The sequence below is a fragment of the Natator depressus genome, chromosome 3 (assembly GCF_965152275.1).
Source record: "Natator depressus isolate rNatDep1 chromosome 3, rNatDep2.hap1, whole genome shotgun sequence".
Classification (NCBI taxonomy): Eukaryota; Metazoa; Chordata; order Testudines; family Cheloniidae; genus Natator; species Natator depressus.
Genome location: NC_134236.1, coordinates 129,509,596 through 129,532,571, shown reverse-complemented (window position 1 = coordinate 129,532,571; position 22,976 = coordinate 129,509,596). Strand labels below are relative to the sequence as shown.

Genomic DNA, 22,976 nt, shown 5'->3' with positions numbered 1-22,976 from the left:
AGGGACCGTATCCTTCTATATGTGTACAGGCCTAGCACAATGAGTCCCCAGCCCTGATGGCACCTTCAGGTGGTACTGCAAAACGAGTATTATATGCTAACAGTAAAAGAGATGAGATGAGATTTTATTGATGATGTTTATACAAAACGCATCTTGCCGACTAGTGAAACGTGACTAATACCAAACCTAAATAGTCAGTTTAGGTTCTAGCTTTACCATCAGAGATACTCAATCCTGTACAGGGGAACACACTATCTTCCCATTTCCTGCAATGTTTGTAGCATATTGAGATAAACAAAGCATAAAACAGAAGTTGAGATTACTACAACTGAGGTCCTCTCCACACTACAACTGCAATCATGTTAAAGTACCTAGTCATAACACTGTTGTGCTCTAACCATGTTATAACACAGACTCTACTCTCGCAATGAGTTCTGTGCAGGCAGATCCCTGCACTCATGTGGAGCTCAATGCAGAATCAGAGCAAGCATCTGGTGTTACCTGTGTAAACTAGACAAAGATATATTTATTACTCATTCATTTACTTTGATGTATACTCTCATTTCATAAAAAGGAACCACCTGTCCTTTACTCTGGGTATCCCTTCACTCATTAAAAAATAATTAAAAAATACGGTTATAAAATACAGTTATAATTAAAAAATTAAAAAATACAGTTATAAAAACAAACTACTCCAATAACAGCACTTTGCTCAATTATTTACATACAGCAAAACGCGTACTGAAGATCTTTATGGCCTCTCACCAGAGTCCTCATAATCCCACACAGCCAGGGAAAACAAACAGGCCTTGCAATATGCCCTGAAAGTCAGTAAGGCAGGACTATTTCACACCAGCAGGGAGCGAGTTACAAAGCTCACAGATTTCAGAGAAGCAGCCGTGCTAGTCTGTATTCGCAAAAAGAAAAGGAGTACTTGTGGCACCTTAGAGACTAACCAATTTAGTCTCTAAAGCTCACAGAGAATGTCCTGGTAGCTGCCACTCTCTCTTATACAAGTGGGACTCCAGCACACATCCCCCTGCTGATCATAATTGTGGCAGTAGGGTCCAGGAAGACTGGTGGTCTTCTAGATAAGTAGGTTCCAGGCTGTTTAGGGATTTATAGGTCAAACCAACACCTTATATTCTACCTGGGTTCTGGTCAACACTACCAACTTAGGTCGATGTAAGCTGCCTTGCATTGACCTAGTTGTGCATGTATCTACACTTAAATTTGATGTAAGCTCTCCACTACACTGACATAGTAACACCGCTTTCCAGAGCAGCGTTGAGCCACGGTTGATGTACTGAGGTCAACACTGAGGTGCAAATGTAGAAGATCCTACCTATGGCAACCTTAACAGCAGCTGTCCCACAATGCCCGACAGTGACAGCTCTGGTCACAATTGTGAATTCCACTGCCCATGGGTCACGGAGACAGGAAGCAAACCCCAACTTTAAAACCTCCTGTGAATTTTTGAAATGCTTTTTCCCCGATTGTCCATGCTGGGGAGCACACCTAGCAGCTCTCCACTGTTGTGTACAACTACCCAGCTCACCATGCTGGCTACATGTTCCAGACGCTCTCCAGCCTGGACAGGACATATTGGATCTCCTGGGCCTGTGGGGAGAAGAGGCAGTGCAAGCGCAGCTATGGACCAGCCACAGCAACATGGGTATCTGTGAGCAGATTGCACAGAGTATGCAGGAGAAGGGGTATGACAGGGATCAGCAGCAGTGCCGCATAAAAGCAAAGAAGGCCAGGGAGGCCAACAGTCGATCCACCGCCAAGCCGCAGACCTGCCGCTGTTACAAACAGCTGCATACCATACTTGGCAGAGGCCCCACCACCCCACAGACCACCATCGATACCTCTGAGGAGTCAGAGTCTCAGGCCCCTGCCGTGAACAGCAAGGAGGAGGATGGGGGACATGCGACTGTGGACTGCAGCTATGCCATGATCCCGGACTTGTTTGAGATTCCAGTGCAGTCCAGTCAGTCCCAGCTGTCGAGCATGGGAGAGCCTGATGCAGGGGAAGGACCCTCTGGTAAGTGTGTTATTGTATTTCCCATTACAATGATGTACTGATGATGCCTGCAGGACACTTTTCATTACTTTACTTGTACTAGAAGAGGTAGCTGTACAACAAAGAGAGGCAGTGTTATCTGCTTTTCATTCCCCTGTGGAGTTAGGCTGGAGGGGGTAGGGTGGGGGGCGGAGGGGCATATGGAGCAGTATATTTATGTACACAGGGCTGTCCCTTGAATGCTTCTGTGAGATCTTGATGAAACTTTCATGGAAGTACTCTGTAGTCCTCTTCCAAAGGTTTCTATGGATGGCAGCCTTATTTCTTCCTCTGTGGTAAGACAATTTCCCATGCCAGTCAGCAATAACTTCAGCAGGTACCATTACAGTACCCAGGCTAGCAAGATATGGGCCTGGGCAGCTTTGGTTCAGAACTCCAATCTTGTGAGTAAACAACGCCAGCAGCATCCCTTCAATTGACCAAAAGCACATTCAACTGTCATTCTGCACCTGCTCAGACAGTAGCTGAATCTTTCCTTGGTGCTGTCGAGGTGGTTGTTGTACGGCTTCATGAGCCAAGGGAGCAAGGGGTAGGCTGGGTGCCCCAGGATCACTACTGGCATGTCAACATTGCCAGTGGTAATCTGCCGGCTGGGAAAGAAAGTCCCTGCTTGCAGCTTTCTAAACAGTCCTGTGTTCTTAAATATGCACATCATGCACTTTCCCTGAGCAGCCAACACTGATGTTGGCCAGCATTCCCTTTGAGTCACCAACGCTTCACAAATATAGAAAAGTAGTTATTTCTGTTGACGTATTCTGTGGCGAGGTGGTCTGGTGCCAAAATAGAGCTATGCGTGCTATCTATTGCTCCACCATATCTTAGGAACCCCATTGCTGCAAATCTATCCATTATGTCTGGCACATTGCTGAGAGTCACAAGTCCTGCATAGCAGGAAACGATTACTGACCCTGCACACTTGCATGATAATGACTCCCACAGTGGATTTTTCAACTCCAAAATAACCAGTAGCAATCTGGTATTGCAAGTTTCCACAGTATAATTGCCACTTGCTTTTCCACTGTCATGCAATCATGCAGCAATCATTTTGTTGTCCCTGTGCTGGAGGGCTAGGGCAAGCTACGTACACAGATCCAGGAACATGGCCTTGTGCATCCAAAAGTTCTGCATACACTGCTCGTCATCCCAACCTTGCATTACAATGTGATCCCACCACTCAGTGGTCACTTCCCGGGCCCAGAAGCAGAGCTCTACCATTTGCAGCTGCTCCGGAAACACCACCACCAACTTGAATTGTTTCTCCCTACGTCCCACAGCAATCTCCCTCCAGGAAATCGTCATATTCCCCATGGCTCTTCTTGCAGCTCTGCACATACTAGAGGACTGTGTGTCCTGTGCTTGCAATGCTCATGACAATAGTGTATAGCTGTGTGGGTTCCATGCTTTTGTCAGAGATGGCAGACAGCAACATGTCTTGCATGAGTTCATGGGATTTTAAAAATAGGTGCAAAAATTATGGGGTAGGGATGGCATCATGGGGTGGAGAAAGTTGCATGATGGGAACTTGACCTCACAGTCCCAGCACAACTCATTTCTGCCCCATCACACATTGCCAAAATTTCCAAAAAGGCAGTATGCTGGATGGTGATGAGCTGCACACTGGGATACTTATCCATGGTGCACTGCACTGTGCATCAAAACAAGCACTACTGGTACAGCACCAAAGCAAAGAACAAAGTAGACACACGCACAAGTGACATACTCACTGTGGAGGTTTTATGCCCATGTAACTTGTGTCTGCAAAGTCCGTAGTGTAGACATATCCTGAAAGTATGTCTATGCTACTGCATCACAGCTACAGCATTACAACCACGTTATTGTAGCACAGAGGCTGGAACTAGGGGCACGGGGGGTGCAGCAGCACCTCCTGGCTTGAAGTGGTTTCCATCATATACAGGATTTACTGTTTGGTTCAATGGCTTTCAGCGCACCCCTACTATATAAATTGTTCCAGCACCCCTGTACTGTAGTGTAGATGCTTGCTACAGTGCTGGAAAGGGGTTTTCCATTGCTGTAGTTAATCCATCCCCTCAAGAGGTTGTAGCCAAGTCGACGGAAGAATTCTCCGATAGACCTAGTGGTGCCTACACCCCAGCTTAGGTCGGTTTAACCACATCTCTCGGAGGGGTGTGTGTGTGAATTTGATGTAGTTAGGTTGACCTAAGTTTTAGGCGTAGAGCAGGCCTGAGAATTAATAGGCAGCCAGTACGGAACCAAAAGCACTAGTTTAATGGTATCTCCAAAAGATATACCCTGTAACATTTCAGTTCCTTCAGTTTCTCGATAGATTTAAAGTGTAACCCCACATAGAGTGCACTTCAGTAGCCTAATCTGGAGGTGACAAAGATGTGGATGATAGCTGCACATTCCATATCTGAAAGAGATAAATGCAATCTCCTGGCCATACAGAGAGGAAAAAAACCTGATCTATCTGTAGCTGCGAGTCCAACCAGTCTCTTAGATTGCACACCTGCTCCACCAATGGCAGGGAAGCTCATTCCAAACACAGGGAGTGATATTAGAGAGCAAGAGAAAAGTTTGTCTTATTCAAAGAAATCTTATTTATATAAAATTGAATAAATCCAAGAGTTTAGAGACAGTCATAGTTAACAGGTTCAATTGCAGTGAGATTTAGATGCAATGGACCTTTTTCAGGGCTTGAGGAAATATTAGCAATAAACTAACAGCACTGTATCTTTCTAAACTTAATTTTTGAAATTAGGACTGTCAAACAATTTTAAAAAATTACAATTAGTCACAAGTTAATCACAATTAATGGCCATTTTAATCGCACTGTTAAACAATAATAGAATACCATTTATTTAAATATTTTTGGATGTTTTCTCCATTTTCAAATATATTGATTTCAGTTACAACACAGAATATAAAGTGTACAGTGTTCACTTTATATTATTTTTATTACAAATATTTTGACTGTAAAAGAAATAGTATTTTTCAATTCACCTCATACAAGTACTGTAGTGTAATCTCTTTATCGTGAAAGTGCAACTTACAATTGTAGAATTATTAATTTTTTTTATATAACTGCACTCAAAGAGCCTACAAGTCCACTCAGTCCTACTTCTTGTTCAGCCAATCACTAAGACAACCAAGTTTGTTTACATTTGCAGGAGATAATGCTGCCCTCTTCTTATTTACATCACTTGAAAGTGAAAACAGGTGTTCGCACAGCAATGTACTGAAAAGGTTTAAGATTACCCAAGTCCTATTGATTGAAGTATAAAAATCTTAAGAAGTTTGACAAAATCACTCTTGTTGAATATGTGCATAAGATGTATAATTTTATGAGTAAATGACTAATAGGGGTGGGGCTGAAGGTAACTATGAAAAACTGCTTGATATGAAGGTGCAAGAACACTTGCTGTGGATAGTAACTGATGAGGTACAAGTGGCCATCTGTGACAAAAAACCTTCCATGGTTTTAGAGGCAGCAGAAATTGTTGATGAATAAATACAGACAGCATGACAGTAGTATCTAGCTCTTCTATAGTGTTTTCATCCATCAATCTCAAAGTGCTTTACAAAGGTGGACAGATTCATTATCCCCATGTTACAGATGGGGAAACAGGCACCAGGAGGAAAGTGACTTGCCTAAGGTCATCCAGCAAAGTAGTGGCAGAGCCAGGAATTGAACCCAAATCTCCTGAGTCACAGCCTAGTGCCCTATCTACTAGGCAACACTGCCTTAAAGAAGGTGAATCTACCCAGCAAAACCAGGGCTCTTACTGTGCAATTGATATAGCACTAGTGCAGCAGTCCACACACATGCTATCAGTTGCAGAATTGGGTCCTAAGTGCCTACTCTCCTTACACCTAATGGACCCAAGTCACCACTGGGTTAGACCATTTTTATGCTGGTATAACTCCACTGAACTGGTATAAAACTGGAGAAAAGCTTTGGTGCATCAGGCCCAATCTATCCAATTTGCTACACAGAGGAGTGAGAGAGAGGAGTAGGAAGCCTTACAGATCACAGAATCTTCATTATGATGAAAAAAATCTTAAACTGCTTGAAGTCAAGATGAAAAATTAATTTTAAAAATGGACCCTTCTCAATACCATGTTGCCAGGGCTGGCATTAGACTTGCTGGCACCTGGGGCCAAAACCGAAGCCCCACCACCAGGGCTGAAGCCGAAGCCCAAGCCACACTGACTGGGGCCAAAGCCCAAGGGCTTCAGACCTGGGTGGCAGGGCTCAGGTTACAGGCCCCCTGCCTAGAGCTGAAGCCCTTGGGCTTCAGCTTTGCCCCCCCCGCCCAGGGCAGTGGGGCTTGGGCACCCGCTGGGCCCAGGGTTGCTGGGCTTAGGCGCCCCCAGGCCCAGAGTAGTGGGGCTCAGGCTTCGATCCCCCCCTCCTGGGGTTGTGTAGTAATTTTTGTTGTCAAAAGGGGGTCGCAGTGCAATGAAGTTTGAGAACCCCTGACACACAAATAAACTGGGTGCCATCTGCTGGTGCTTAAGAGTACTCAAATGCCAATAGTTTATGATGGGCCACCAACAAACAAAAGCTTTTAAAATGCTTGTATTTTGAGTGAAGGTAAATTATGGTAACTATTTAGTTATTTACCTCCTTAACAGTAGTAATGTTAATAAGTTGAGCAACCTCAAGTTAAGATGAACTTGGTGCTGAATTGTGTGACTGGGAATCAGATCTGGGTCTATTCTTAGTTCTTTTCCAGTGTTACCGTAGGCGCTTCATATCTCTGAGTGGGAGTTTCACAATTTGTAAAATGGGAATAATGCACACCTATCGGACAATGGTGGGGTGAGGGCTAACTCAATGTTTTACAATACTCAGATTCCTACTTTGACGGTGCTATACATGTGCAAAGTAATGTAATAAAATAGAAATCACCTAGGTAAAGTAAGCGATGGCCAATGAATTCATGACAGTTTGTCTGTCTGTCATTATCAATGACAAGACCTCCTATCTATTAAAGATTACACAGGTACAAGCTGACTCAATCACTGATGATCACTGGTATATTCTTCTCCCATTTACCACTAAAAGGACAGTAGACATATAAGAAAACAATATCAGTGAATGATTTGTTTATTTCTTAAAATACAGCTGCATATTTTAGACTTGTTGAAGTAATTAGCAATTTAACAGTTTGTGGAATAAGAATATTTTTCTCCTCCAGAATTACACCTCCTCAATTCCAGCTCAAAACTGCTATGTCAGGGATGGTCTAGACAATATTTAGTCTTGTGTCAGGGCAGGGCACTGGATTAGATGACCTACTGAGGTCCCTTCCAGTCCTACCTTTCTTCGATTCTATGTCTTTCACCTGTGGTACAGCTCCTTCTTCCTCCCAAGGCTCAAGGCATCCCAGGTGGGGCAACACTGTCAGGTTACAAAATCTGTCTTCCAGGCACTGAGGGGCCCAGTCAAATGTGCATTTTCAGGAAGGCCATTTTTTCCTTGTGTGATTACCTTTTCTTGTCCATAGGCCTCACATAGCTATGACTAGCCTTGGCCAGGAGGACAGAAACAAAGCACTCTAACACAAGCTAATACTCTTTGGACAGGAGCACAGCACCTGCATGGAACTCCTGACCCAAACCCATGATTTCTAAGGAGAAAATAATTTTTTGCTTAGAAGTCTGGATAATTAGCAGCTTCTGGCTATGGTCCAGCATAAGAAGAAAAATGTCTGACCTAAATATCTATGAACCTATGAAAAATGTCAGAAAGTACCTTTACATCTCATTGGCAATTCTTAAAAAGTGCCCAATCCTAGCACAGCAAAAGCTCCCACTAAATTCATATTTAATTTTAGTTTACTACCACTTCATGTATTGAGGCCACTAGAAGTCCCGGAAGACCCTGATTTAAGACAAGCTACAAAATGCTGATGCACAATTAGATTTTTTTTAAAGCACCATTGCATATAATGAGGTTTCTGAAACTAGTGGTCTTTGAATAAGCCCACATTTCTACGTTCTCCCAAAAAGTTTGAATAAATAGCAGGTAGTACATTTAAACATAAAGTGAATAGCTGGTAGGAAAATATGGCAGGACTACCCCACCCATAATCGTATCATCCTCAGAAAGCAAATCAGACAAAAATAGTGTCCTATTTAAACAAAGTGAAATCAGCACCAGTTTTTTTTTAATAGAATTAAAAATGCTGGGCTATTGTCAATTATTTATTTAGCTGCATTGTAGCTTTGTATTTATGTCACAGTACATGTATTGTATTTCAGACAATAAAAATACATATGAGAAAATCATAGTACCACATTATGTACAAATGACAGCATGCTTATGTTTAGAGAATTCAGAGATTAGATGGGAAAAACTCGATGGATAGTTGGCTCAAAAGTGGACATCTGCACAAGACCTAAGGCGTGAGAGCAACAGAGCTAACTAGTACCAGAATTAACTAAAAACTAGCAACTACTAATCTGTAATCATTGTACCAGAACGATAAATCAAGCTTCTACAGTGGCTATGGAATTCATTTGTTAATAATCCTTAACATTAGAAATAAACCTATTCTTTGAGATACAAGAAGAATTTATTTTCTTCATGCCAAAAATTTGTACACACAGATTTAATCTACAATATACGCCCACACATTCTATATGCACTACCCTACATGTAATAGGGAAATCCGTATGACAAATTGTAGGCCTGTGAGAAATTAATTTATGGTACATGATTGGTGCACTGTCCACTAATCTATATCATTTTGAGCATTCTACACACGTGATACAATCATTTCAACTGCTGTGCTTCAAATTGCTGACAAAAAAATGAATTTATGAGAGAAATATTTGTTTTGTCCCCTTCCTCCCATTTGGAATGTCCCCCCAAACTACAGAGGCCCAAGGCCCAGGATGAGCAATATTTTCTTCTCAGCCAATGACTGGTTTAAGGTTTGATGTATAATACTGCAAAGGGCTAGAAATGGGACCATTACACAACTGAAAAGGGAAATACTAGGTTTCCCAATAGGGAACACAGCTCTCCTTTTGCTCTGGAAGATCTAAGAATGAGATTTTAAAGCTGTGAACAGTTTTGTGTCTAGAAAAAACATAAGTGAGCTTAAGGGTATTTTTAAAGATTTCTAAAATGTTTTAGCTATAATTTTCCTCTTCCTTTGAGCCCTGCATAGATGGTCTCATGTAACTAAGCCACCTGACTTTACAGGTAGATAGATAGCTTTAAATACAAAAGCTGTGTTTTTTAAGTATCTGAAATACGACTAAAATACTTTTTCTGTAAAAGATGTGGCATACATAGAATGTGTGTGTATATGTGGCATAAAGGTTTATCCGCACTTGATTGGGATGACTTCTTAGGGTATGTCTACGCTGCAATTAAAACCCCACAGCTGGCCTGTGCCAGGTGATGTGGGCTCACAAGGCTTGGGCTAAGGGCTGTTTAATAGCAGTATGGACGTTCGGGCTTGGGCTTGAGCCTGTGAGGTGGAAGTCCACATGTCTAGAGCACAGTTAAACAGCCCTTAGCCCATGCCCAAGTCAGCTGGCAAAGGCCAGCCGCAGGTGTCTAATTGCAGTGTAGACATACTCTTAAGCTCACTCACGTCTTTACCACTTTAGATTTCCTCTATCTCCTTCACCACATAAAAGTGTCCTCTGTTTCTGTACACATTTCCTTTACTATTAGATTTCATAACTGTCTGCCTTAGAACTTTTGTAAAGTGCCCATCACTGTGGTAAATAATTCAAAATTTGCCTCAGAACAAACACATACTCTTATAAACATTACATTAGCAATGAAAAAGAAGTATCAGAGGTACAAAATGAAATGGGATTGGAAATACTGAGTGAAGTCAGGGTAATGTGTTTGTAACTAAATCCTTCCCACCACCAATTTTAAAATGTGTATTCAATTTGACATTTTCTTGATGGTACAATAGAAATACTGAAATGATTTTTATTATATTCAATGTATAGTACTTTATAAAAACATATCTTGTCTTCTTATCACTTTTCATTCAGTTCCAGTCAAGGACAAAGTCATCTGGGCCATCTAAAATACAAACAGCCTGTGATGGGCTAAGCAAGACACTCAAGTATCAACATGTAAACAATTTCAAATAATAAAAATCCCTGTGAAAAGATATAGCAGACAAATGGCTCCTGTGGCCATACAAAATGAATAAAAGTGTGTTTAAAATTTCAAAGAGTATTTAGGGTAAATTTTTCAAAAAGGCTTAGGAGCTCAAGGCCTGGTCAATACAAGAAAATTAGGTTAGTTTAACTAAGTCAGTCATGGGTATGAAAAACCCACCCCACTGAGTTGCATTGTTAAGCCAACCTAAATCCACGTGTAGCCAGGGCTAGGTTGACTGAAGACTTCTTTCACCGACCTACCTATCACCTCTCTGTCAATGGGAGAATCCCTCCCATTGGCATAGGTAGTGTCTACAGTGAAGCGGTACAGTGGCACAGCTGTAGCATAAAGGGTTTTGGACCCAGATTTTCAAAGGTACTTAGGTGCTTAAAGAAGCAGATAGGATTTAAAAATCCCACTAGTGCAGTGGTTCTCAACTGTTACGTGGGCCGCAGGTTGAAAACCACAGCACGTTCCCCTCTAACTCCCCCCTGCTGCCCCCCAGGCCCCTATACCCAACACCTCCCACCCAGAGACCCCTCCATAGAGTGGGCCCAGGCGCAGAGCTCTGCATAGGTGACTGGGCGGCCTTTAGCACGCAGCTGGGCCGTTTCCTTGAAATACCATCTACAGTATTTACAGACTAGAGTGGATGAATGTAAGATTCCTTGTGGCAGTTTTTACTGACATCTATGATAGAATCATTAGTCTGACTATGAGTTTAATATTTTTACTCATCCTTCAGTGATGACATTATATAGAGAGGTTTTCATAAAAGAAGATGACAAGGCCACATGTAATCAGAAAAGCATCTAATGGCTGAATAGTATTTACCTTGATTCTCTCAAACTGTTTTAAATAAACTAGTATATTTGGAGAAAGGAAAAGAGAAGCATAAGTCTCTCCAGTACCAACAAGCATTATATGACTAATGTAAAAGTCATGTTAGGTAATCAGTTTTATGGAATTATTGCCTGGATTTTAGTGACAGTCTATGGGACTTAAAATATAAATAATATTATTAACAAACAAACAAACAACAAACAACAACAAAGGATTCAGAATGTTCTATAACTTTCCAAAGATTTTTCAAACATCCGTAGGAAAATGTTGCTCTCATTGCTATCATACTTGCTGGATATTATCATTTCTTTTGCTTTAAAACAGACCCGTTGAAAGTCTCTGGGTCAAGATAAAAGGGGGAAAAAACGGGGGCAATGTCATGGTAGGGGGGATCTACTGCAGACCATCCAATCAGGAGGTGGCCGAGGCATTTCTAGAACAAGTAACAGAAATATCCAAAACACAAGACCTGGTAGTAATGGAGAATTTTGACTAACCAGAGTTCTGTTGGAAAACATACAGTAATACATGAATTTTTGGAATGTGCTGGGGACAACGTCATGTTTTAGAAGAGTGAGGAAGTAACTGGGGGGCAGCCATTTTAGACTTGATTCTGTCTAACAGAGGAATTGGTTGAGGATCTGATGATTGAAGGCCATTTGGCTGAAAGTGATCATGAAACTACAGATTTTATTATTCTAAAGAAATAAAGGAGTGAGAGCAGTAGAATAAGTACAATGAACTTCAAAAAAACAGTCTTTAACAAATTCAGAGAACTGGTAGGTAAGGTCCTATGGGAAGAAAATCCAAGGGGAAAAGGATAGGCAGCTTCTCAAGAGACATTAGTAAAGACACAACAGCAAACTATCCCAAAGCAAAGGAAAGATGGGAAGAAGAGGCCAATATAGCTCTATCAGTAGCTCTTTAATGACCTGAAAATGAAAAAGGAATCCTATAAAAATTGAAGACATGGACAAATTGCTAAAGATGAGGAAAAAAGAACACAAAGGGACAAAATCAGAAAGGCTAAGGTACAAAATGAGTTGCACCTGGCAAGGGACATAAAAGGCAATCTGAAGAGGTTCTGTAAGTACATAAGGAGCAAAAAAAAGATAAAGGAAAGTGAAGGACCACTATTTAGTGGAAGGAGAGCTAACAAATCCAAGAAGGTTGAGGTGTTTAATGCCTATTTTGCTTCAATGTTTACTAAAAAGGTTAATTGTGACCAGATGCCTAACACAATTAACAACAACAATGGGGAAGGAACACAAGCCAGAACAGGGAAAGAACATGTTAGAGAATATTTTAATAAGTTAGATCTCAGAAATACTTAGGAGGCAGACATGATAAGATTTAGAAATAGCCTCGATGTGCAGAGTTATTCCCCTCCTAAACTGCAATGAAGTGCTGTTGGCACTTATAAATCAGCACTGCATTCCAGCAGGGAAGTACCAATGTTTCACTGGTAAGTGAAGTTTAAAAAAAGTGATGTCATGTTCCAACTTTTTCAGCAGGCTACAGTAAGAAGAGTATGGCATAACCAACAGTAGCCTCCTAATTCAAGAACTGACACAGCATATGTACTGTACACTGTTTTTAATGGGCACACTAAGTTCTCGTCTGCAATGTAAAACAATATTGGGAAGATCTAGTTACATTATATGAGTGCTCTAGCACCGTTAAAACTTGATTTGGACTTTCCTGTATAAATGGGAATGTGTGTTTTTTTAACCATAACTGGATAGTGCCAAGCAGTAACCAGATCCCCCGACACTGGTTTTACAGCAGTTAGTGAAACCATTCTCCACATAAAGTTAGCTCAATCTTAGTGTGGAAAGGACATAATGGGCTGAGCACCCACAGCTCTGCATGAAATAATTGGAAGCTGCGGGTGCTCAGCCACTCTGTAAAGCCCCTTGACAAGGGTGGCGAATTGTATGGGCCCGTGGTGCCCGGGCTCCAGGAATATTCAGGGCCTGGGGGCCAGCTCCACCAATGTTTGGGGCCGGTCTCTCCCCCAGCCCTGCCTGCCGCCCCCCCACACCTCCACTGAGTGTTCCTCCTGCCCCCACGCACCTCCCCAGGCTGCTGGAGCAGAGCTACCCTGCCTCCCCCCTGCAGCTCCATGCTGCTCCGCTCTGCTGGCTTTCAGCATCAACTGCCGCTGCAGGGTCCTAATGCCCCCCAACCATTACTGCCAGGGCAGGCTGCCCTGACCCTGCCCTTCCCCCTCAGACCCTTCCCTTTTCCAGCAGGATCCTCCACCAGCACAGGGGCCCCCCACCCGCAGTCACCGCTCCTGCCCCACGCTGGGCAAGGGGCAGCCCATCCCCCACCCCCAGTGAGGCTACAGTGAGGGGCAGCAGCAGGGGAGGTGGTGCACAAGTGATGGCAGCCGCCTCCCCCAGCACCCACCACAGGGTAGGTGAGGAGGCTTCCTGGACCTGAGAGGGGCCCTAGGAGCACATGGAGTGACAGTGGTGGGGGTGAGTGTGCTGCCGGGGCGAGAAGGGGGCCCTTCCCCCAGAACTCACTGCTGCCAGCGGGGAGAGGGCTGGGGGGAGTCCTCCTCTCTAGCCCCAGCCCCGGGGCAGCCTGCCTGCACCCCACACTCCTCATCCCCAGTCCCACCCCACCCCAGATCCTGCACCCCCAGCCTGAGCCCTCACCCCCCCCCACACCAAACCCCTCATCCTCCATTCCACAGCCCTCACCCCTGCACCCCCTCCCATCCCCAAACTCCCTCCCAGAGCCTGGACCTCCTCCCTCTTCCCATACACCACCTCCCACCCCCAAACTCCCTCCCAGGGCCCAACCTCTCACCCCTTCTGCACCCAAACTCCCTCCCCGAGCCTGCACCCCTCCTCAACCCCAATCCCCTGCCCCAGCCCAGGGCCTGCACCCCAGACCTCCTCCCCTCACCCAAACTCCCTCCCAGAGTCTTAGGCAGGTGGGGGGCGGAGTTTGGGAGGGGGCGGGTTCTGGGTACCACCAAAATTTCTACAAACCTGCCACCCCTGCCCCTTGAATCCTAGCTTTTGTAAGTAAAGATGCTATCTGTGAGAGGAATATTATCCTTTCATTCAAACCCATTATAGACCTTCTGTAATCTTTGTAGTTCTATTATTTACCGGGGAGCAAGCTGGAACCTTCTCCTCTGGCCTTGATGTCTCCTCTGGTCTCGATGTCCTCTACCTGGAGTGTAGAAGGGGAAATAAAATATTTTCCTCTTAACATTCAAACAGGAAAATAACTTATTGATGATAGTATTTAAGAAACAACCCACTGAGGTGTATTTTGAAAAAAGAACATTTCCCCCTTTGTTACTGCCACAACCCCTCACTATTTCTTATTCTACATCCATTTCAAAATAATTCAGTTGGTATTCAATGAAGGCCAATATTTTTTAAATTTAGGTGGCTAAAGTTAATGGTGGACTTGCTCTTCTTAAAGACACTACGCCAGCTATCTGCATAAATCTTCACTTTTAATACTAGTACAGCCAATTACTTGCAACTGATGGACATACAGTATGGTCCGCAGACCAGGTTGTACCAGTTAGGGAAAGGACAATGTGATACTTAGGACTTATCTACACTGTTTTTTGTATTCCTTTAATATACATCTTAATTTTATCCTAAATGTGAGTAATAGTGACATAAGAAGCACCCTTATATCAGTACAACTGCATTTACTGTAGGGGATTGTACTGCTTTAACTATATAGGTTTCTATAGGCAAAACAGTATAAAAACTATGTGAAGACCAGCCCTTACTTCAATAATGAAGCATAATCAGATCTGGTCAACACTACAGTTCAACCTGTGTTAGCCAGAATAATGTTTAAACAATTCTTGTGAGCAAGACATTACCATGGTGGTGGCCTTGGCTAGTGTTGACAAGATCTAACTATGTCATAAAACATTTTACAAAATCATGCTATAAACTAAGGCCCTGCAGTACAGCTGTTGCATGTTCTGGAATGTGATTTGTTGAGTTTGCACAGGTGAGTATCTTAACTACCAGGCTATAGACTCATTCTCACTCTCTTTCCTTGGCCCAATGACGATCCACTGTCGTTCACAGTAACAATTCAGTCATTCACCTAGGATGTGGTAGACCCAAGTTCAAGTCCCTGCTCCAAAGACTACTTAATTATTTATAAAAAGTGGAACAGCTTCAAGAGGAGAGAATGAGAAAGGTCCATGCCAGAATATCCCATAGCTCAGTGGTTAGAACATTCTCCTACAATGGGGAAAGACCCAAGTTCAAATTCCTTCTCCACAGCAGGCAGAGGGGGGAACTGTACCTGGGTCTCCCACATCCCAGGTGAGTGCTGGTTAATAACCACTGTGCTAAAGCTTATGAGGGAAGTGGGCACTTCCTCATTTTGTGATCCTTGGCTTGCTTTTGTCAAAACATCTGACAGTCACAGCAAAATTTTTCAACATTAACAAAAAGTTTTGATGTTTTTGGTTAGGTCAAAACTATTTGACGAACTTAAGACAAATTTGCAAAGAATTCCTTTGGTTGACCGAAACTACATTTTTCAGAGAATAAACTATTGAGGAGAAAAATGTTGCCCAGCTCTACTCTCAATTCCCTTTCCCACATCTTTGGCTCACTGAGGCACTGGCCTTTTCTGTTTCTTTAGACAAGCTTCCCAATACCAGCGCAAGAGTCACTATACATAATGAAATTGTATAGTCAGGGCCAGACACAAACAACACAGAAAACTGTTGTGACTGCATAAAAGGTCAGACTGTGTATAACCCTCATATGAATAAAAGGAAGCTATTGAAGATTTTATATGCTGTTATAAAAGAGTTGAGTAATGGACGGATAAGTTTGATTTAGATTTTGTTAATTGTGTTTTGCACAGGGATAGAATTAAGGTTGTTTGGAAAGTGGTTTGTATACTGATCAATGAGAATTTTTCTGTTTATTAGTGTGAGTACTGAGGTTAGTGACAGAATTGTTGATGTATCCTTCGCTTGTGATTTCTATAGTTCTCAGTGTTTTGTTTATTTTTAGTGATGTGTGGAAAGGTACAGTGTGTCCTGTTTTGAATCACATTTGCAATCTTAACAATTAATGAAGTTTTGTTTGGAAATATGCCATGTGGCCCTGTCTACATAAAGCTAGCAACTCTGTTACCTAAACTGGTTTATGCTAACTTAGTTGAATGGGGTCAAACTATGTTTAAAGCAAATTTAGCAACAGCTTCAGTTTTAAACGGTGTGTTTTTTAAACAGTAAACTCAACAACAACAAAACAATATAGGTAGCACAATTCCCAACCGAGAATAGATGGAGACCATATCTAGGGTGCCCAAGATTTGTTCAACTAAGTACTGCTTGTGTACACCTTGGGAGCCTGCAGCTCACACCAAATATGTGAAAAACCTGTGGCTGACTTTAGTATGGAGGTGTGACCCACCGAGACTATTACTACCATCGTGCAACATTCTGTCTTAATCTGAGTGATTGCCCTCAGATCAGGCTGGCGCATTGCTTGCTGGGACCCATAGTCTCCATTAGCTACATCTCTAAATTAAAGAGGAGGCTAGAAAGCTACCTTCAGTTCAGGACTCTATGGGTATGTCTACACGGCAATTAGACACTGGCTGCTGGCCCATGTCAGCCAACTTGGGCTTGTGGGACTGAGGCTGTGGGGCTGTTTCATTGCTGTGTAACCTTTGGGCTCGGACTAGAGCCCAGGCTATAGGATCCTTTGAGGTCAGACGGTCCCAGAGCTTGGGCTCCAGCCCAGGCACAGAAGTCTACACAGCAATGAAACACCTCTGAAGCCCTAGTCCCGGGATCCTGAGTCAGCTGGCACAGGCCAACTGCAGATGCTTAATTGCTGTGTAGGCATATCCTGTGAGATGCACCTGAATTATACATACTGTATAACTGTATGGCCAAAATAAATTTGCAAATATGGGATTTAAAACTAGACTGGACAATACAACAGAACATGTACTGCAGGGAAAACCCCTACACGTGTAGGAAGAGAGCCTGAATGAATTCATTAGGTATTATATAGAGGAAAGATGGTACTGTGGTTTGGGTGCTAGCCTGTGCCTTTGGGAGACCTGGGTTCAAACCCATGCTCCATGGTAATGGGAGGTGAAAACACTGGAAGTGAGGGGGAGATATGGACTCAGATGCTGAGCTTGAAGAGGAAGACTAGAACTGGCTAGGCAAAAAGACAGGGAAAAGAACCTGAGGACTGGGACTGGGTAGGTAAGGCGAATGGGACAAGCAGCCTGGATGGAGAAGGAACAGGAGCACTCTCCCCTCCCTCCAGAGCCTGGAATGGCACCCAACATTCTTGAGTCTCACCATTTCCCTGCTGTCAGCAAATATCTGTGAAACCCACTGGCAAAATGTATACCTCATCCCCCTAGTGCTGTTCCACACAGAGGATGACAACTTCCTCTTGCTATCAGATATGCCATTAGCTCAAGAGGCAGAGGTGTAAGTGGTGGAACTAAAGGTCCCAACTCTGCTGATGACCCATGTGGGTGTCTATATGATGCCACATGATGGAATTTTTGTTGTTTGCAGTTTTTTAAAAAAACTATGTCATGACACACACACATACACACACTCTAAAAGAACTTTATCAAGTTGCAAACTCGAAAGTCAGGAAATATGCAACCTTAATTCTGCTCCCACCCCCCCACCTTTGAACATGCATTTTGAGTCTTTATTTACATGATCTCAAACCATTTTTTCCATAGGACCCCTCACTCATTTCTCTAGTAAACCTATTTTATATATACATAGGAAATTTGATCACATTGGAAAATCATGTTATTACAGTCTCCTGGGAGTGTTATAACATGGTTTGGTTTCACCTCTATAGAAAAGGCCAAACTGGGTTTTAATAACGCTACTGCATCATGTTTTTACATGACCCAGTGCCGTTATTAAGAATACATTTTGCAATAAGATCTCTGTGTGGCTGGACCCTGAATTACATGCTTCCTAGAACAGAATCATTAAGACAGAGGGTCAGTTTTGACTCTGTTTATAACCAAGTTACTCCGCAAGGTCGTATGTTTTGGCCTCATCCACACAGGCCATGCCAAACCATTTTACTTGTGGATCTAATAATAGGTATCACATTGTCTATCCTGTGCCCACAGGAGACCAACTACATTTAAACGTATTATTTTTTTTTTTAACCAATCACTTCACCAAACTTCTTTAGAAAGCAAAACTAAAAATGTAGAAGAAACTCAGGGTTACATTGCTGTACTGCAGCCCCAAGAAAATATTTAGTCTGTTTTGGATGATTCTCCTTCTTCCTATGCTTGGTTCCTCCAAACTCCACACAGATGCCTCCTGACCCTGGCAACATTTTCCCTCCTTCTTGTAATGTCACCACAACCTGTTTTCTACCAGGGGCATTGACCTTAGCTTCCTTTAAATGTCTCTTCTGTTCTACCAACAGGTGTTGCTGGTGAGTGATTTATGGTCAACTCTCACCAAGAAAGAGCACAGCTTGCCTTTAAATCTTAACATTAAGCATGTGCTCAAGTGCTTTTCTCGATTGTGGTATGAGTTAGGATCTGAAACTAAAGGCATTAGCTAGACACGTCTATGCTACTGTGGTAATTGAAAACTACTAAAACTTTCTAAAACAATTCAACTGAGACCAAAATGAGAATTTTCAGACCGAAGAATTTTTCCAAAAGTTACAAATGAGTGAAAACACTGGGTCATAATGGAACTCTATCTGTAACTTGCAGGTTTAGCTTCAGCTAATACTAATACACAAATCTCACTGATGCAATGGAGTTTTGCCATTTATGACTATGGGTGCAAGATCATAACCATAATGTACAAATACATGATGTACGTTTAGGCACAGACACAGTCATATACCTTTGGCAGTGTCAAATCTATTTTTTTATATTGATTCTTTACCTGAAGGTTGTGCCTCAGACCCATAAAAGTAAGGTTGAGAGCCTCTCCACTGGAATCCCCTGTTCTGACTATGATATGGTGGAACAAAAGAAGTTGTGTATGCTTGCTGGAAGCTACGTTCCCTTCCTCCTTCTTGCATTTCTAAGGAACAATATTTATCAGTTGATATTGATTATATACACAATTTTATGAACAAAAGATAAATCATATTCTGCATTTTTTGGAAATAACACTTTATAAGAGAAGTGCCACAATATTCATGTGCGACTTTGATTCCTCCAAACTAGTTAGCACTCTCCCTCTCACAGGTAACATAATTAACTACGGTTCTGTGCATGTGCTTATAGCTCAGTTTCTATCCACACTCATCATGGTTACAAGCCGTACAAGAGTGTTTAGAAACCATGATGAAACTCTATTATGGTGGTAGTCAATAGTACAGTTTTGGTTAACACAGCTATGTTTAAAAAAAAATCTTTGTCCAAATTGGAGCCTTAAATCATACTGGAAACAGTTAAACATGAATCCACACGTCATGGTAGATGCTAATGTGGTTTGATGTGCCATTGATGAGAGGATCTTATAGGGACACCTTACTCCATTTTCATGCATCTTTTTTTGTATATCTAGTATCAGGTCTTCAAAAAGCATGTACCCCCAAATGCCAAACAATGTGGCAATGGAAAAAAGAGATGTACCGATAAAAAAACCAAAGCACCCAATACAGAGGACATGACATATATCTTAAGACTCCATACACTTATCAAGAAGCTTCCATCCACTTATATAAACAACACAAAACAAAGGGTGGGGAAGGAAAGAAAGGATTCTTCTTACATTTGTGTATAAATATGATCAAAAGCCTGAGACGTGATTAAATCTTTCCTCTTGTTGTCTGGATAACATATAAGATTAAGAGAACCATGCCCATTTCTATTATCTGCATTTCATCAACAAATAGGCACAAAGGCTAAGTAATTGTGCAGTAACAGTATTTTAAAATGCATCAATTGTCATTAGAACTCATGCTGACTCAAGCTTTAAATTGAGAATAATTACAAAGGATTTTAAAGCATCAGCATTCACAGACCGAGCTGTGAAAAAATATAAATGTGTGTTCAAACCCCTTCAATGTTGTTAACCCTGAAGAACACTTCCTGAAAGCAGAATGGGAAATCCTGAGTCATCTAATTGCTAAGGAACAAAAATAGCTTTAGTCACTAAGTACAAGAAGAGTTATTAGTCTGACAGTAATCATTATTGTATTTATTGCATACATACATTTTATTAGCTGCGTAACTGGATGGAAATATTATTTCACCTAAGTTTGGGAAATCATGAAATTTTCTAAAATCAGGAAGCTTTGACTCAAATTCTTCCTTCAGTTAAGTGTCAGCAAGTTCTCCCAGGATTTACTTAATTGACAAATTCCCTGGGGGAATTGTTGAAAGGTAATAGATATCATCAATATAGTGGCTTTACTGTAAAATTAACATGATGCCAACCTGTGATAAATCCGTTCCCTCGCCGTCTGCTCTGAATTGTTCTTTTCTTTACCATGCAAGCCTCGCAAATGAATGACTTCAGATTCTGGAACTGCATGTGCAAAGATCCCTGCAGATAGTGGGCTTAAATCAATGACTGCTGTAGGTTCTTCTTCTCTTTTCAAAAGTAGCACCACTATAACACCTAAATAGCAATCAAAAGAATTTGGCTAGTCCTGCCTCATAGTATCTTTTGGTTTGTCTTCCTCAAGACCCAAAGCTAAAAATATTCCATAATCAAAGAGGATTTGGGGGGGGGGGGGGAGAGGGGAAAGGAGGGGAGGAGATGGGGTATTTGTTCCTCCTCCTTTCTTGATAAAGTTTGCTTTTCTTGCTCCATTCATCTCTGTAAATTGCTTTGCACCCCTTGCTTTCTATTACCCTGACTTGCCGCTACACACAGACCTGACTAGACCTACCTAACCATTACCTTAGGCAACGATGGCTAAGGCAACTTGATAAGGACTGATGCATAGATGCCTGTGTTTATTACAGTATTACAGTGATGGAAACTGAATCAGTGAGAAACAAGTCTGCGCATTTTACTTCATATACCCCAAGAAACACTTGGCAGAATAACTTCAGCCATATTTTAGATATTTGTTGATTGATAGAATATAACCTAGACTAAAGATGAAAGGAGGGATATAAGACAAAAGACTTGATTTGTTTTGATCCTATGGAATCCTGTTTTGATGGAAAAATCCAGTTGTCCAGAGGACAAATAGAACTAATTTAACTAAGGTCCCAATACAGCAAGGTGCTGCATTTCCTGAACTTCCACTGATTCAAATGGGATTTGCAGACACTAATTACCTTGACATGATCAGGTCCTAATAACTTATCCATTTTTTTTTATTTTTGGAATGCTGGTAGAGGTTAGGCGAGTATGCAAGGCTGGGGATTCTCTGCCTGACTACAAGCTACTCTGCTGATTTTTACAAAGCCGAACTGATTTTCATTGGGACAACAATTCTTTCAGTAAATAAGAGGAGACCCAAATGGCTACTTGATAAAGGTTGAAAGGTTGACAAGATAGCCACTAACTAACTAGAGAGGTTTAACTAGCTCCTGGTGGAGTTCAACTCACTCAAAGTTTCAGTGAATTTTCCTAACAAAGTTTCTAATTTGGCAAACCTGATTATCAATACAGTTTTGTTCACAATTTGTAGCTTTATTTTTCTATCTATGCTGACAAGTTTCTGTGGATAGATCCCATTAATACTAAAATACTCCCCTTGCATTCTTGGGAGAAGACGCTCAGAAAGTACTTATGAAGAAGACAGATTGAAAGGCAGCAACAAAAAAGAGGACAAAACATATAATTTACGTTGAGTCTGTCAGTTAACTTGTTTTTAATTTAAAAATAAAGCATGAACATATTTTATTAGTGAGAGAAACAATAAAAAGTCAATTAAGTGATAATATCATCACTTCTCTGTTTTATGAAGTTATTATATCCAGTTTCTGTGTGGATAAACAAACTAACTGGATTACTGCTAAAGAAAACAGAGGCCCAACATAAGTTTAATTTATAAAAAAATCAATAACTGTTTTCATCTGTAACAGAAGCCCAAGTCTTGTCCTTCCATCGCTATCTATAGTGGCTGTTGATATCATTTACAGCTGGTCTACACAAAATTCCACTAAAATAACTAAACTGGTTTTAATTCCTACCTTTTTCTGTTTTGGTGCACGTCTCTGTGTGGACTGGCCCTTAGAATGTGCAGAAAGTTGCTAACCTGTGCTATGACTGGACCAGATAAAGTACCTCTATTATAGTTTACTTAAAGCTGTTTCTTGTACTTAATTATATCTTTATGATCAAAACAACTCTGAGACTGCACCTCCTAACTCACTGAAGTTACATGGACCCACTCCAAAGCACCAGTAGAGAAGTGATACCTAAGAGTGTAGAGATAGAGAGCAACAGTGAAAAGAGCAATTTTTTCAACTTTTCAATAGCAGAACATCACCCATAGAGTAACTTTTCTGAATACAATGCTGTAGCTCTCAGTAGATCATATTTACGATGTTTATAGGAAGACTACTAAGAAATAAATACTGAAAGATCTTGGCTCCCAGCACTACATCAAGTTGTGCCAGGAAATAAGTACCAATTGTATCTATAAAGCTAACTTTATAATAACAGCAACAACCAATCACATAAGTTTGTTGCGTTGCCAATGTCCGCAGCTAAACTGGCATCTCTAGGGAATGCATCCGAAAACAGATCTTTGCCTTTCAAACTGAAAAGTTGGAAAACTATTTCATTAGTCTGGGAGCTCTTTCTGCCATATATGTAGCATAAAAACCTAACTAAAAAAAGAAAAAGATATTCAAACTACTCTAAATATTCAAGAGTCTAGACTGACTATTTTTCTACAACAGAACTGTTCACTTAGGGAAGGTTTAGACTATGATAAAAGGTGGCTT

At 41.6% G+C, this 22,976-nt stretch overlaps 1 protein-coding gene across 1 annotated transcript in view; it reads right to left on the bottom strand.

The window, feature by feature from the left end:
* The window catches only part of FAM120B (family with sequence similarity 120 member B), a 102,816-nt gene that overhangs the window by 5,776 nt on the left and 74,064 nt on the right, over nucleotides 1-22,976 (bottom strand). The window contains exons 8-10 of the mRNA XM_074948800.1: nucleotides 20,502-20,610; nucleotides 18,997-19,137; nucleotides 14,189-14,252 (exon numbers count right to left, since the gene is read on the bottom strand). Of these exons, the coding sequence (XP_074804901.1) occupies nucleotides 14,189-14,252; nucleotides 18,997-19,137; nucleotides 20,502-20,610 (314 nt within the window). The remainder of the gene's footprint in view (nucleotides 1-14,188; nucleotides 14,253-18,996; nucleotides 19,138-20,501; nucleotides 20,611-22,976) is intronic.